The sequence below is a fragment of the Apteryx mantelli genome, chromosome 26 (genome assembly GCF_036417845.1).
Source record: "Apteryx mantelli isolate bAptMan1 chromosome 26, bAptMan1.hap1, whole genome shotgun sequence".
NCBI classification, from domain to species: domain Eukaryota; kingdom Metazoa; phylum Chordata; class Aves; order Apterygiformes; family Apterygidae; genus Apteryx; species Apteryx mantelli.
In genome coordinates this window covers 1,361,451-1,378,348 of record NC_090003.1, presented here as the reverse complement: position 1 = coordinate 1,378,348, position 16,898 = coordinate 1,361,451, and the positions used below count along the sequence as shown (strand labels likewise).

The 16,898-nt window shown below is 49.6% G+C and overlaps 1 protein-coding gene across 1 annotated transcript in view; it reads left to right on the top strand.

The window, feature by feature from the left end:
- TP73 (tumor protein p73) overlaps positions 1-16,898 on the top strand; it is a 40,494-nt gene that overhangs the window by 11,608 nt on the left and 11,988 nt on the right. The window contains exon 3 of the mRNA XM_067310848.1: positions 1,217-1,462. Within this exon, the coding sequence (XP_067166949.1) occupies positions 1,217-1,462 (246 nt within the window). The remainder of the gene's footprint in view (positions 1-1,216; positions 1,463-16,898) is intronic.

The window sequence follows — 16,898 nt, the reverse complement described above, 5'->3', positions numbered from 1 at the left end:
TCCGTGGGAGCCGCTGAAGGCAAACACCCAGCTCCGGAACGGATTGCACAAGGCGCCATTCGGAGCGGGTGCTCAGAGAGCTCCGGGTCTCACCTCTGCATCCCGGGCTCTTTCCTCAGGGCTTGTGCTAGCTGGAGCCAGCGGTGGCCGTGGCCGTGGCCTTGACGTGGCCGGCGTTTGCGGGGGCACTTGTGCGGGGGCAATGGGTGGTGCTGGTGGAGGCGGCAGAGGCTCAGGCCTTGCTGCTTCTGCCCACCCACACAGGTCTGCGGAGGCTGCAGCCTTTGCAGGGTCGAGCTGTAGGCATCTGAAGGCTACTGCTGTCCTCACCCTGGTGCTAAATACTAGAGCAGTTCAAGGGATTTACGATGCCTTGGTTCTCTGGCTACTGGCAAGCAAACCCTTCCTTCCCACTTTGGGAACGTGATCTTTGCTTAGGCCAACCGATGGCCCAGATCCCAGACTCACCCCTGACGGCTCACAGCAGCCGTGAGCTGAGGGTTAGGCTCAGCTCTTACAGAACCGAAGTACTTAACCGGGTTTGGACTCTGATGGTATCTTCACACCCCGCATGAGATTTGGGTGTGCTTCAGTCAGGGCGCAGATTTGGCTGGTCTCATCTCTGCGGTGAACTGCAGCTACGGAGGGCTGACACTGAACACCCTCTGCTGAAAATTTGTAATACTGATGGAACTAACGGGGTTCTTGAAAGCCCTCTGGAAATCTAACTTCGCCGAAGAAAGGAGGCTTTCTGTGAACACTGTCCAGGCACTCAGCAGAATCCTGTAGGTAGGACGGTGATTATCATTTCCCGCTCAGTTCGGCAGGACATTTCCCACATCTTAGCACATCACAGAAAATACGTGCCTGTTCCTAACAGTGAAACAATCCCCCCTGCTACCAAAAGTGTTGTTTTGCATAGTCAAAGGCTCTAGAAATCCAAGAATCTTGGCCTCTCGCTGCCTTCAGTAAGGATGAAGCTGATAAAAGGGGATGATTTAAATGTATTAAGTTTATCCTTTACACAAGTGGTGACCTGTTTAAAAAACAAACCAACCCAGAACAACTATTTTGGTTGACTTTCCAGCACGCTGGCCCTTTAAGGGAGCTGTAACAGGACACCTGAAGTCCTGAAGAAGTGTAGCTGAGGTTTCCATGTCTCTAAACTGGCTGGTGTTTTCTTTTTTTTCCCTCCTCCCCTTTTCCCTTCCTCCAGTCCCAGTTTAATTTGCTGAACAACAGCATGGATCAGAGCATCGGCAGCAGAGCAGCCTCCACCAGCCCTTACAACTCCGAGCACACCTCCAATGTCCCAACGCATTCACCCTACTCGCAGCCCAGCTCTACCTTCGACGCCATGTCCCCAGCTCCCGTCATCCCCTCCAACACTGACTACCCTGGTCCCCACCACTTTGAGGTGACTTTCCAGCAATCCAGCACGGCCAAGTCAGCCACTTGGACAGTAAGTTGCATGTGTTCTTGCCTTCACTAAAGAGAAGCTTTCTAGCATGGTAAATGTTTTCAGTGAATCTGCTGCAGACACTTGGATGTGTTGGTGTTGTTTTGCGGAGGGATGCACAGGGCGCGTTGGTGCGCGGCAGCTGTTGCGGTGTCGGCTGCAAGATGCATGGTTGTTGTGCGGCCGCCGCCTGACAGGGTGTTCTGCCTGACAGCTGTGCCGGCAGCAAATAGAGTTTGACCCTGAAAAGCAAAATATGCAGGAATCATCAATGCTTACATTTAAGGATTTTTTTTTTTTCCAAATGGAGAAAAGACTGTTAAACACAGTGACTGGAATATAACCCCTGGCTCAGGAGTTCCCTAAACTGTAGGTAAATGTCCCTGAAAATCACAAAGTTGGAAGAATGTACGGGGAGAAGTACCTGCCTTGTTCTCACAGTATCTCCCTCAGCATTTGCTAGCAGCTGCTGTCAGAGATGGGGCAATGGGCTAGATGGACCTTTGCTCTGACCTGCTGGAGCTGTTCTTTGCTTTGCCTTGAATTCTTACTTTTCGTTTATAACCCTTTTTCATTTCACGTATCGGAAGAGCGACTTAATCTCTAGAAGCCACAGCAAAGTAACAAAGGAGATTTTTAGTCACAAATGGATTACTACACAGCATCATGCCGTGTGAGATATGAACACAGCAGCCTGAAATGCAGGTTTGGTCCACTGTAGATTTTATTGCATGTCCTGAAGTCAGTCAGAGGAGTCATTTGTACAGAACAAGAGACCTAGGAATTATTCAGAGAATACAACAGCTCTTTTCCTTTTTGTGGACAAGGTCCTAAATTCACATCCTGGCTTTTGAGTTCATATAAAGCCGCCCCTATTTTTTTAAAAAGCATTTGCAGCTGTTATTTAAGGTATTTCTGCTGCAGACGTTTCTTTGGCAGTGAGGTGTGCACCTCAAACCCTCCTCACCCAGCAGCTCCAGCCCCCCTCAGGTTTCTGCCACCTGAATGCCTGGGAGGTCTCTTCATGGTCGCACTTGAGACAGGCTTTTTCTCCTCTGGGAAATGTTAGCAGAGCAGAAATGCTGAGGTGAGACAGCTGACACAAAGCGGGAGCGGTGGGGTTTCCTTTGAGGCTGCGGTTCGGCATTATCACTAAACAGGCAGAGCAGACCAGGAGCAATACATCAGCCCAAGGTGTGATAATGACTTTTATTTTTGGAAGCTGATGTGTCTAATTGCCAAGAAAGTCCTTTCCACGGTAGACAGAAAGCATCTCTGGATGCTTATGTGCGCACACCCCCCCCCGGCGTGGCCTCCCGCTCTGTCCCGTGGGTGCTGGTTTGCTAGTTGCTTCCGGGGGCAGCGGTGGAAACTGTGCGGCCGGTGTTCCTTGGCGAGAGCGCGGCAGGAAGAGCTGATCCGCAGCAGCTCTCGCTGGCCCTTTGGTCCGTCTCTGCAGCTGAGCTCTCCTGTGGAAACCAACAGGCGGGCAGAGGAACGAGACCCCCTCTGCGACGGCAGGCGAGCCCACGCAAGGGGTGAAGCAGGCACCCCGCAGCAGGGTGGGTCACTTCAGGCAGCGCCGTCAGCATTCGGGTACCACGAGCACTGCTCAAGCCCATCCCTGGCAGCTAGATAGCCGGATTAGCTGTCCGAAGTAGCAGACGGACTTCTCAAGCAAGCCGGCAGTGAACTGGCATTTGAACGGACCCTAGCCGACGTCATGGCTGAGTTAGCAGGGCAGAGTCTGTGTGTCCAGTCACCGGAGTTTTGTGAATTCACTAGTGACTTATGCTTGCTGGGGGCTTGGGACTAACTCCATAATTAAATACAACTTGCCCTCATAGGAGTGGAGGATTCTTCACTCTTTTTAGGTATCTTTCTTGAAAGATGTTGCTAAAGGATACCTTTAGTTAGGCTGTGAATAAACTGAAGGTCTTCAGAGTGGGACATAACTCCAGCCCATTCTTATCTTTATTGATGGATAACTCACATCACTTAAATGTAAAGCTTCGTAGGGACTGCACAGGGAAAAAAGCTGTTCCCATGCCACAGTGCCAAGAGCCCCACAGGGACCAGGTTAGAGGAGCAGATGTGGTCAAGAGGCAGGATGTCCTGCTGAAACCCTTGGGACAATGCTAGCTGTGATGAGTAAAGATCCAAAGGAGAAGGCTGTGCTCATCGGTGGTGATTCTGAAAACCAGAAACATCCGAATGGAAGCAAAATGCACACTAATGCAGGGGGTCCGGTTCCAGCTATCCTGATGTGGACGGAAGAGGGCTGGAAAGCGTCTGATGCTCTTGCACTTGCCACCGTCGCTAGCTGGAAATGCTTGGGGGATAGCTTTGTGATGGAGAGGAGCTGCAGTCCACGCTACCAGCCACATCCGGCGGCAGGGCCAGGCGCTGTACTGCAGAATACCTTTGGACAGCACTGTGGACAGCATCTATTCATACGTGTCAAAATAAGGAGAGAACTCCTTTAAAAATACACTCTTTCCTTGTCTTTATTTAGCAGTAAGGAAATACCCTTCCCTTACCCAGACGATGAATTTTGCAGCTGCAGGGAGTATATCAAAAAAGCCACTGAGGCCTTTTTGGCCTCTTGTGCCCGGGCCAGCAAAGGATGGAGCAGCAAGATGCTTCCTGAGCCATTCCACATGATGAGCAAGCCAGTGACTGCACCTTTCCTTCACTGGAGCCATCCTCTGCGGGGATGCGCTGTCCTGCTTGTAATTGTGTCCCAGCCTGGAAATGCCCTGTGGTTTCTGGGACAGGCTGTTGCTGTTTCTGGAAGGAGAGGTTCAGGCATATACTTGTTCTGCTGATGAATTCTGCACTGGACGTCACCCACACAGCACTAACTCCGGTCTAAAGCCTTCTCCTGAGCGTGGGTCGCTCCACAAACAAGGAGGAATTGGTTATATTTGGTGGGAGAAAGCAGGCGTGCAATTCAGTTCTCCTTCTGCTATGGCAGAGCGGTGACCAGGGACCTGGGATCTTTTCAGGACTCCAATTATACTGAGCCCAAACTGTGTCAGCACCACCCCGTGCTGACTGTAATCCTGAAGCTGTTGCGTCCTTCTGCTCGGGGCTGTGCTAACCTGGAAGGGAATGCTCTCATTCCCAAGCCTTTGCAGTGCGATCTCCTTTGCACGCTGGAGTAGCCAGGGCCGCACTGACACTGCCATCGTAGCCCCTGCACCTCACGGGAGCAACTGGACTTGGAGACAGGCTCAGCTGCTCGAGGCAGCTCTGAGCAGCTGCGGTGGATGTACCCAGCCGCCAAAGCTGGGAGCTGACGTTTCTGAATGCTCTCTTGGAGGGTGGATGCCTCATGGGAGATGATTCAGCCCAGAGAAGTTAAATATCTGAACTGTCTTAAATATTTGACAGGGCAGAGCATGAAACGCGTGGATCTCTGAGCCGCAATGCCGGGGTTGTTACGAGTTCCCTCGAAGGAGGCTGACTGCCGTACTAGCATTAATCGGCCTGAATTTCAGTGTGCTGAAGTGGAGCACAGCTGAGAGTAGAAGTGGATCGGCAGTGTCTTGCACACCGGAAAGTGCAGGATTTGAAAGAGTAACTGCCACAGGACCTCTGAAGTGAGTGTCGCTTGTCAGGTTACCATCTACACAAAGAAGGATCATCCTGCCTTGCCGGTGAAATCCACTCCAACTTCTCCTGACTGACTGCTGTCGCAACTGCGGAACTTTCTTTTTTCTGCTGGAAGACAGGGCTGCCTCCTTCCTTCCGTTCGGCTTGAAAACTGAATGCTTTATTACCCAGCTAGGTACTGAATTCAAGAATGAGTATCTGCTTGCAGGAAAAAGGCAGAGTAGCCAAAACAGCCCAGTCTGATGAAGTAATATAGATATCTGATGCTCTTAAAAAGCCAGCCTCCCAGAGCAAAGCTGAAAGAAACGTAGTTAAACATAAAGAAGACCTGGGAGCTGTTTAATGTTGCATTATATACCTAAGAAAACAATATTACACTATTAAAAATTAAAACTGCTACATTTAAAAATCTGTCCTCATTAAGAGGGAATGAATTCAGCAAAAAATTGTACATCATATGTTGTCAGTCAGTCAATATGCAAATAATGATATATGTGTGCAGTATGATTCTCTATGTAAATAATGAATGTGTAGATGGAAGTGTACAAGTAAAAATGCGAAAGCTGTTAAAAAATACAGGCACTTGGCAAGGAAAGCTAAAAGTTATGGTCAGCAGGGCTAGGAACAGTGACATCTGAAAACTCAGTAATGCTCCAGTCTTTGTCAAGAGCAGTTAAATTAACAGTCGTGGTGCAGCAAAGGACACGAACAATTCTGTTCAGCATTTTGAAAGAAACGACAATAAAAAATGCGTCCTGTTTCGTCAGTAGCTGAGGAAGACTCGTGGCTTTTAAATATTTTAAGGCTAACTGCACCAAATAATTTACAGCAAGAACACTGGAAGAGTTCACTGCAAACTCCTGTCATGCCTCATTTCAGAGCACTGGGGAGCCCTCCATGATGAGGGGAGAAGACTGTGGCAGATCAGAAGTTCTGTAGGTCTCTTACAATCTTGGGGCAAATCATTCAGAATGAAGCCAACAAAGAATTAAAAGTTGGGTGCATAGGCAATGCCAAACCAAATAATTTTATGGAAATAGTCTTGTCAAACTATTTGACATAGTTCTTTGATACAGTCATAAGCTTTGGATTATAAAAGTGTGTAACTATCTTAATAGACTCATATTTTTTCATGGTTTTGACTGAATCCCTCTGGATACCCCAGAGAGGAGAATCAGTATTGTCCATACTCAGGATAGCACAGTTTACACCAATGAATGGATCAGCTGGAAAAGGAAATGTAGCAGGGAATCACATCCCATATACAAGAGAATGCTCCCCGGCTGCTTGGGCTCCCTACTATGCAGTGCCATTATCCATAGTCTTGAAAAATCTGGGATGAATTAATTGTTGGTAAAGTTTGCAGATCAAACAAAAAATGGTAAATAGCGTTGGAGGCGACTCAGCTTACCCACTGGTCTGCGTGGGGGGAGCTCCCTGGAGGGCTGGGCAGGCAGCACAGCGCAGTGCACGGTGAGACGTTAACAACATGAATGTTGGTCCCACGTTTAGGAGAGGAGACTTCGAAGGAGCCTAGGGCTCGTGGTCAAAGAATCATTTGGACATGGGCTCCCTGTACAGTGGAGTAACTAACCCAAGGGGTCTAAACAGGAGAGCTGGGCATGCAGGTTTACCTACAACTGTGTCATTACTGAGACCACTACCTTAGAGTATGCGGTTCTTGTGTCCACACTTCAAAAAGTATGTTGACAAAATAGGAACAACTGGAGAGGGGGATCCAAGGAAGATGAAAGATTTGGAACACATGCCTTGTAGGGAGATACCAAAGAAACTTCATGTATTTAAGTTCTCCAAAGGAAGAGTAAGAGTGGCTTGATCACAGTCTGCAAGTACCTGCATAGGAGATGATTTCTGATAGCAGACAGCTCTTTAATCTTATAGAAAAAGACATAATAAGATCCAGTGCTTGGAAGCTGCAGCCAGGCAAATTCAGACTAGAAACAAGGTGGAAATTTTTTAACAGCAAGGATAATTAGCCATAGGAACAATTTACCAAGGAATGTGGTGGATTCTCCAACTCCTGAAGTATTTAAATGAAGAGTCTACATATCTTTCTAAAGATAAGCTCTACTTCAAGCAGATACCGTTGGCTTAACGTAGTATTGGTAAGCAGGGGTCTTAGGCCTGCAGCATAAGAAATCAAACCGGATGTTCATGATTTGTTTTTTCTAGCCTTAAAATGGTGAATTTCTAAATTTATGAAAAAGTCAGATGGAGAAGCAATGAAGACTCTGAACACGTATTTGGGGCTTGCATTTGCCAGAAACGGTTCCTTTCTCATGAAAAGATCCCAGGCCCCAGTGGGGTGTGATGGGATTCCTGAGTCCCTGGGCTGTGCTCTGACCACTGCGTTAAACCTGACTTTTGAAAAGCGCTTGTTGCAACAAACATTGAACCAAAGCCGTTGCTCCTGGTCTGTTCTATATGAAGCCCTCAAGGCTGCCACTGCCTTCTCTTTCATTTTTAATGGTCTTCTTATCAGCAGAGAGCAAGGAGTTTGAACAGACACTGAAAATAAGGTTTTCCCTGTACTTTAGAAGCCCCCCTCTGGTAGGCTGTTTTGGTGGGGCTGGGAGGAGGACTAGGAGCTGCAGCTGTGCAAGACAGGGCATGCCAACAGCCTGCCTGTTTGTTGGAAGCTATCAGGACTCTCGGTTCCCTGGAGCTGCCCATACATGCTTGAGTTGTGAGCCGATCTCGGCTGTTTTCTCACAGGCAGCCCCTCGCCACGCTGGCCAGCTGGTAACTGATAGATAATTAGTATTTTTCTCAAGTCTGATTTGAGGTGGATCGGTGCTCCCTCCCTTCTAAAATGTTATCGTGTGGCCAAAGCCAGCAGAACTGTTAATAGGGTCTTTGGCCTCCTGTGGCCTGACTGCAAAAGAAGCCAGGGTATCGAGCCATCTGACGCGGTGCAATTGCCTGGTCTTGCACAAGAGCCCCTGGCACTGACGGAGAGCTCCCCGGTGGTGCCTGCTCTGCTCGGAGTAAGAGCACTTGGGAGAGCAGGGCATGTTCGCTCACAACCTCTGCTTGTGCCTGGTCTCTCGTCCTGAAACAAGAAACAGGATAAGCCTCCAGGTTTAACAAGCAGGCTGGACTCCCCCTGACCTTGGCACACAGGCAAGGTCGTGCCCAGGCCCCTTCCAGGATTTTGCCTGCCGTTTAGGTGAAAGAACAGCCTGCCACAGAAAGCGGTAGAGTCTCCATGGCTGGAGAGGTTCAAAGCCAAGGTGGGGTACTCCTGCTATGGTGGATAGCAGTGGAGCAGTTAGTTACCCAAAGCAAAGCAGTCTGCATCCCAGCACTTGGCCAGCTGGAGACTGCAGTGATGGGAGGGTTTGGCTGAATCTGCTTCCGTTTACTCCATACATATTGCAGCTGGAGTTTCAGCATGGGGGAAGCGGGGAAGTGAAGTGATTTATCTGACAAAGACTGAAAGGGGAGGATTGAAATAATTGGTGCTGTAGGAGGTAGGTACTCCTTTGCTGGTTCCTGTCTAAAGTATGCTGAGGTAGAGGCAGTTGTAAAGAGGAGTGAAAAGTCTTCAGGATTATCTGTAGAAAATGAACACCCCCCCCCCCCGAAATTATCTTCTGGCACCTCATCATATTTTAGAGATGTTCATGTCTAGCACCAGTGGCCTGGAAATGGCCAAGGGGCACGCGTGGCTCAGTACATTCTACATCTGAGCCATAAACATCTTTGTTTTTATCTGAGGAGCTGGGCAGAAGAACATGGATATTTTGGCATGCCAGAAATAGGAAAGCAAGCTCAGCATCAGCCTGCTCCAAAGCCCATTGAAGCCAGCCCACTGGAGGCTTTCCATGAGTTTTAGCAGGGCGTGGATGAGGCTCCAGGAGCTCCAGACACAATGAAATTGAGAAAAAAGGCAATGGAATTTGGTGTGCGATGTTCCAACACGACTGCACTATCAGCTCCTCTATCTTGAACGTGTATGGTATGCACAGGTCAAGGGAATGACTTACCGGCAACTGCCTCTCCAGCAAGAAGGTAACATTCTCCTGCAGGGACTACTGCGGAGGTGAGATAGGATGCGCTGGGGGAAATGAGGCTGCTGTGGAAAAATGGTGGTAACTGTTCTGGCCAGCTCTTTGTGAGTGTGGCTCTGAAATGCACAGAGGAAACAGTGGCTGGGAATATAAGGGATCTGCTGGAGGAATCAAGATAATAAATAGGCTGCAGAAGGGAATGTATTTCCAAGACCTGGCCCTAAAGTGACCTGGGCCAGTGGTTCCAGCAGAGCCTAGCAGGAGCATGATGGCTACGTCCACAGCTGGTGTAAGCCAGTGGAGCTCCCCACGGTCCCGCCAGGCTGCCAGGGGGCCGAGGGCTTCCCCGGCAGAGCCCCTTGGGGACCAGCTGCAGGCTTGCTTGTCGTTGTGCTGGTGGAAGCAGAGGGTTTTTACCACATGGGGCTCGGTGCAGCATGATGAGAAGTGCATCTGAAAGCATTCTTAGGAGCCTGCTTTCGTAGGGGGGGACATGCACTCACATGCATGACGGGCAGCTAACTCGGCACACATCTGCATACAGCTAGTGCTCATGTGGGTATGAAAAATCTTTCCTCAGCTATCTGATTTTTGAGCCAAAGGCAGCTAGAGTGGAGGCCAGGAGCTGAGCAGGTCAGGGACTGGCATGGGTGGAGGAAATCTTGAGACCAGCTGTGCTATCTTGAGCATACCTGGGCAGGGACCTGGCGACCTCTGTGAAGACCGGGTAGCTCTAAGATCTGAGCCTGTAAAATCAGTATTTTATGAAAACTAGCCTTTTTTGCTTTCCTAAGCTCAGTGCTGCAGTAAGGATACAAACACAGGGTGTTTGCTCCATGGTGCAGTCAGCCACCCCAGAGTGAGTCCTGCAATGCAAGTCTGGTGACTTCTTTGACCAGGAGCTTTCTCTGATCGTATGCATGTAGCTAGGGAAGGAAATTCCCCTCTGAGCTTGGCGCAAGAGCTAGCAGCAAAACTCTCCAGGAGCCGGGAGTGCAGACTCAAGCTCTTCAGTGTTCACAAGGATGATTCCTTCTTCCAAGTGGTTGTAGAGTTCATACCGCTTCCCAACAGTGGTGGGACGGTGAGACTTGGCTGGCTGAGGGCTAAATGCTTTGGGGGCCCAGGAAGGTAGAAAGATGCAAAAGGACACCTTCCAAACCGTTGGTTCTCGAACCAGCAGTGGCGAGCAAGAGCAGAGGACCAGCTTTGTATTAGTGGAGAGATGAGAAAGAGAGCGTCCTGGCTATGGTCTGGTTGTTATATATTCTGAGACCTCCATTGTGCCCACGCATGTGAAATGCCCTGGGAACACCAGGCCCCACTCGCTGCTCAGGGAGCTGGAAGAATTTAAGCAACAGTCATGCTAAAAACGGCAATGGTACACCTCCAAGACCAGATCTTTTTGCTCTGGTTTTTGCATTGCTTTTTCAGCAGTGATTCTCAAGCTGGATTCCCAAGTCATTCTTCTTCCCTTCCTTCCCAGCTGAAACACCATATACGTGAAAGCATACATGCAGCATGAAATAACTGCATTGTTGAGTTTTTGATTTACTTTTTGGATGACACTGAACTCCAGTGCAGGACTCGTCACAGGACCAAAGCATCCAGATATGTAGAAGGAGTGAGACTCAGCAGCAAAGATTAAAAGTTCCCTAAATGTGCCAGTACTGGTTAAGCAATGACTCAGAAAGGCTGTGATTCTGGTTGGCAGTTATTTTAAGGATGCATACACCAGAGAAAGAAGGGACAGAAATCCTTTGTGGTGAACCAAGGGATTTTAATTGGGGGTAATGGCATGATAGTAAAGGCAGAAAAATGCAGGCTGGAGCACCAGCAGGGTTTTTGAGCTGTGGCTGTGCTGCCACGGACCTGGGCTGCTCCGAGACGTCTCTGGTGGTCCAGCTCTCATGGGCAGCAGGGCTGGGAGTACCTGCTGGGTGACTCAAGTCTCCTGCGGCCACTTGTGAAGGATGCAGGGGTGGGATGCACCTCTGCCTGCTGCAGTGCTTGGGCTGAGGGTGTCCCAGCCGTCACCCCAAACAGGCGCTCAGAGTCCCCGCTCAGCGTGGGGCTGGGACTGCGCCGGTGCCGCTGACCCCCAGGGTGACGGGCTCCACAGCTCTGTCTCCTTACGGGGGTTAGTAATGCCACCAAAGCGTCTGGGCTGCAGGCACGCTGGATAAACCGTCGGTATCAGTGCATCCCCTTAGAGCCCTCACCGGCCTCTCTGCTGCTCTAGCCACCTGAGCTGGCAAGCCGGCGTGCATCAGGCCCTGGTGGGTGCTTCCCTGTTTGGCCCAGGGATGCACTGGACGTATCCAAACCCCTGCTCATAGCAAAGAGCAACGAAGTAACTTTGGAAGGAATTTCCAGCTCAGTGAGAAGTTATATAGGCCAGTGATTAAAAAAAAAAGAAAAAAAAAGGGTTATTAAAAAATTAGAAAGAAAAAATAATCTCTGTAGTCGGCATGTCTTCCAGGATCTGTCGTAACAGATTCGTCCGAGCCGGTTAACGGTATTTGCGGTTTGCAAGATGCTACATGTCTGAGTAAGATGACAGACACATTATTATCACCTCTCCACTGTGATCTGTCCAAACCTGTCCCAGGATGCAGCTCCACAGCTGCTTGCTAGGGAGTGCAAGGAAATTAGCAGCCGGAGGCAGCACTTTTCTTCTCTCTCTCTTGCCAGGCTAGTGGCTTTATTGGGATCCATTGACTGCAGCCCTGGACACGTCTTGAGTAGGACTAATGAGGAGACTGGAATGTAAAAGAGGAGGAGGAGAAGGCTGGAAGGGAGGAGGGGGGAGGATTTGTGGAAAAAGTAATTGTTGAGCAAATCATTTCCTTCAAGAGAGAAAGAAGAACTTGGCTACAGCTCTCCTGAAGCAGGCAAGTCTAGACGCTTCAGTGTCAACAGTTGAAGATAAATAAGATTTTATCAGTTCAGAATCTGTTGGGACACATCCTCCTAGCGGTTCTGCTGCCCGGAGAGGAGCGGGGGGGAGATGGACTTTTCTATTAGGTGTTTTCACGCAGAAGATTTAGATTACTTTCTGTGTGAGGCTCTCAGCATACTAGGGGAAAAACACCTCTCCCATCTCTTGCTTCCTGCACAGGAGAAATAGCTACAGATCTAGGTAGTGAAGTGTCCTCTTCCGGAGTGGGTCTCGGACATTTGCTAAGGATGAACAGCAGGGAATGTTAAGAGTTAATTCTGGTGCTTTTTCACAGCTGTAACCATATTAGGCTCCATGACTTTTTGTGGGGTATTAGCCCCTTTGGACCTTGTAATGTGCAAAACATTTTCCTGGATACAGTTATAGTAGCGCTAAGATAAACCTTGGAACAGAGAGCGGAGGAGTCTCTGCGGGAGCTGATTATGGCACGGGGCTTTGTCGCTCCGGGTCTGGATGTCCTGTTAGGTTCGGCACAGATGCAGCCTGATCTCTAGCTCATCCAAGGAGTAGCTCCGTTTCAACGGCAGAGATGAAATAAACCCCTCTAAGGACACTTTGGGGTACCGATTCCCTAGAGAAATGGAGGTTAACGCTGGTATCCCCAAATAGTGAAGGACTGCTAGTGTTCAAATACTTTGGCTTTTGCAATTGTTGCTGTTGCTCTGCACTTGCACTACCAGACAGATCACAGTTGCAGAGAAGAAACAGCAAAACAGGTGGCATTATAATTTCACAGCAGCAAATGAGGGTAGGCTGACGTTGAAAGCTGCCCGACTATAGAAAATGCCCATAGGAATATACATTCAGCAAGTATACATAAGCTTAAGCAGATTACTCAGTGATATTACTGCTGTTTGCTGTTCATACTGTACTAGCACCCACAAGCCACGCCAACACGTGAGCTTTCGCTCTACAATAAAAGACAATCTCTGACTGTCTTCTCTGAACAGAATTACTTTAGCAATAATGTTATTGGGAAGGAAGCTACTAGGTATTCAAAGGGTAGAATAGGAACTGAAAAACAAAAAAGGAAGGAGGTGCCCAGAGGCAGAACATATTCAAGCTCTTGTGTAGATGAGAAAAATATTTTAGGATTAAGTCTTTAAGTGCCAGTGTACAAGTCCATGCTGGGGAACGCGTTCAGCTGTCCTGAGATGTTGTTCCCTGCTAAGATATAGACGCTAATCCCCCAGGACAGATAACATCCACAGCTGGCTTCCCCTATACCAGGGACAGCTCCTTTGGAAGAGGGCCAAGGCTTTTTTTCCGTCGTGCCGCTTCAGCAAGCGCTTGCGAGATGCCATTGTTTTGTACGCGCGCAGCTGAGGCTCGGACAGAAGCTACAGCTCTTCACAGCCGTGCGAGAGCAGCAAGACTCACAGCTCCCTCCGAACGGCGATGGGATCTGCGGCGCTGCGGCGCGACGCTCTCGCCGGAGAAGCAGGCGGCCGTGCTGACGGGCAGGCCACCCGGCTCGCTGCTAGGCGCAGTAGCGCGCCCGGGGGCCAAAGTCACTTGGCAGCATTGTGAATGACGGGAGCTTTGGCTGTGACCCGGTTGCCACTATTTTAAGAAGGCAATTTTTCCAAACTGTACAGAATAGAGAGAATACGAAAGAACAGCCAGAGTTTGCCCTTATTGCAGGTGGCAGAAGTGTGACCATGGCAAAAAGAAGAGTGGAAATCAGTGAGGTGACTGTAGCATGCTACATGATAAGGGATTTTGGACCCCTGGGTTCTGGTTTTGTCTTCACAACTGTCTTTTTTTGAACTTGAGTAAAGCACAGTTCCTTTGCTGCGCGCTTTGTACGCCAGGCACGCACGCTTCACCTGTGGCTTGCAAAGCACTTGCAAATCAAAGCTGTATACAGCACAGCCGTGCATACAAACGCATGTGACTGATAGATGATTAGTGACTATAGATAACCATTTAGGTGGCCCTGTTTGGAGTCTGAACAAAACATGCATTTTGCTGTTCTTTATGGAGAAAGCACATCAGCAAGAGCTCTTCTTGGTTGAAAATATGGCCGGAGATGCAGAGTCTCCTGGGATTCTGAGACTATCATGCTCGTTCGCCTTGCGGCTGTGAACAAGCTGGATGTGAGACTCAGCCCTTGGCTCCGCAGCCGCCGCTGGCCGAGCGCGCGGCAGGGAAGCGCGCGGGTCGAGCGGCCGGAGCGCAGGCTGCAGGACCTCTGTGCTCAGCGGAGGAGCCATACGTACGCTGTGTGCAGCAAACAGGATACCGAGCTGACTTTGCTTGCCCAGAGTTATCAGCACGGAGTTCCTTAAAAGAATGGTTTGTTATTGTTGAAGGATCTTTGAAGGCAATCCTGGAGCTGTTAAGACATGATAAGGTTATCAGTGGAGGCATGCCTGTGTTGAGCGGCAGCCTTTCTCCCTGCAGGGCAATCGCTGTGCTATTTAACAGAGATTTATCCGTGTCATAACATGGTATAATGAGAGAATTTGTTACCAAAGAACTTGCCATAATGCACCTCTACTCTTCCAGAGCAGTTTTATTTCCCAGGCATGTTGGGGACTGCCCGGGAATGTCTACATGAAAGAATCCTCTGACAGGAGTTGTCAGTATTTTAACACCTGGCAAGGAAGAACCCCCTCCAAATAACCCTTGTTTTGCCATGTCCTCTCCTCAGAATGAACGTGTTTGTTAGACCCAAATCACACAGAGCCTAAGGAGGTTGCATGGACTAAAGCAGTACAACAGAGCTTCTCTCTTCTGCCCAGGCAGATGGGATTTAAGCATCTTCCAGGGAGAGACTGTATTTTGAATTTAAGTGTAAACCCTGGTTTATATACAAAATCACATGAGGAGATTAATCTGACTGTAGGGTTAAGGTGTAGTCAGAGTTATCAGGTGTTAGAGCAAAATCTGGAAATTTCAACGAGCCACAGTGTTTCTAAGTATCCTGTGTCTTCTGGCAAATCGGTGCGACTCAGATACCCAGGGTTAATTCTTGCTGCCAAATTCAGCTTCCCATTATTCCTCCCGATCACCGTTTCAGAGATCACACCCTCTAACGATGGCAGTGTCTTTCCCTTCTCTGTAATGCAAAACTGGCGTCCACCACAGGAGTCACCTGTGGATGTTTCCAGCCAGCTCTCTGGCCTTCCCTCTCTGTGCTGATCTCTCTGCTGCTGACTAACATTTTGTGAATCCAGCCTTGGTTGCATGAAAGCTTTTACAGTCTGCCTCAGCACTTATATCTTCTCTGAACTTCTTTACAAACACCACCTGGAAATGGCTTTTATCTCTTGTTTGCCTCTTCACTTCCCCCCCTTTCTAGCATTTCACATGAAATGCTATGTGCTTATCTAGTCCTGCATGCAAGGCGTGATGGAGTACAGTTTGCAAAAGAAAAGGCAAAGAAAATGATGTTACATGGGTCCAGAACTGGTGGGGAACAGTCATTCAGGGGAAGGGGAACACTCACAAAAGTCACGGAGTGGATCCCACGTGGACAGAAAGGGCAGAGGGATCATGAAACACCCAGTGCAGCTGGATTCAGCTCAGAGCATCAGTGTCGGGAAGGGAAGGGCTGTGACCCTGCCGTGCCTCGAGCCTGTGCTTCCAGGGGGTCTAGGGATTGCGAACGTGCTGCTCAGATCACCAGTCGTGCCCCGGCTCTGGCATGTCACGTCTGTACGGTATAACGTGGGCAGCTGTGAATGCCTCACACTATTGCACATGCTTATCCACTCTGCTTTTGTCATCTAACACGTGCCTCTGCCTGAGTAACTGAACTGAGAGTGAGGAGAACAACTACCAAGCCATCAGCCCCAGCCTCTGCTCGGGGATCCCCTCCCGTCTCTCACCGGGGGCAGCCGCTTTATAGCTCTGTCCCCTACGGCTCTGCCCAAACTTCAGGTAATTCCAGCCAATATCCCTGTCCGAGTGCTCAAAGCAGACTAACGTCAGAGAGCTCCTGTCCCCAGGACCCGGTATTGCTAGACACCAAAGAGCAGCATGCTTTGCTGAGCAGCAGCAAGGACCCTGCAGTTCCCAGCCTCGGAAAAGTTGTCATTGCTAGAAACGCACTGCCCCGCCACCCCCCCCGGATGGAATTGCCTAAGGAATCAAACATCCTGGGAGCAGCCCTGCTGTGTGCAGGCAGCTTGGCTTGCTGCAGAGCCCCGGTGCCCTGCCTGCTTCAGGCAGTCCTGGGCCAGACCTAAAACCCTCAGCCCTCAGGAAAGGAGAGTGGGTTTCTCCTAGCACAGCATTGGCAGGAGGAACCTCACTAGCCTTTGCACACCTGTATTTTGATGGCTCAGGACAAGCTTTAACATCCTCCCAAATATTCTGCACGGTGGTATTTTTTTGGCATAAAGCATATGTTGTGGGGATGAGATAAAATACTTTGAGCAGAAACATGCCCTGCCATGCAGGGACTGGCTTCTCTCTCTCTCCGTGCAGCAGGGGTGGGCTCTCGTATAGCAAACAAAGTCTTTGTTAGATGGAAAGCAGCATGGCACTGGGGAGGTGGAAGGGAATCACGAAGCCTCGCACGGGATCTGGGCCACACACTGGTGGAAGGTAAAGGACAACTTCTGCCTTCCCCACTGCCCTTCTTCTGCCTACCTTCAAAATGGTCTGCAGCTTCTTCCCGTCCGGGCACAGATTCCCAGCCTCTGCCTTAACGCTTCTTGCTGTAGAGGATGGTCTTTTGTGGTCAGACTGCTACCGAAACTGGGGACCCTGCCCTGGCTTCCTGCTGCTCGCGCACCGCTACCCAAGCACAGTGAGCGAGCCCTGGCTGTGCTGCTTTGCAGGGCTTTCGCTGCCTGCTCTCTGCATCCACTGC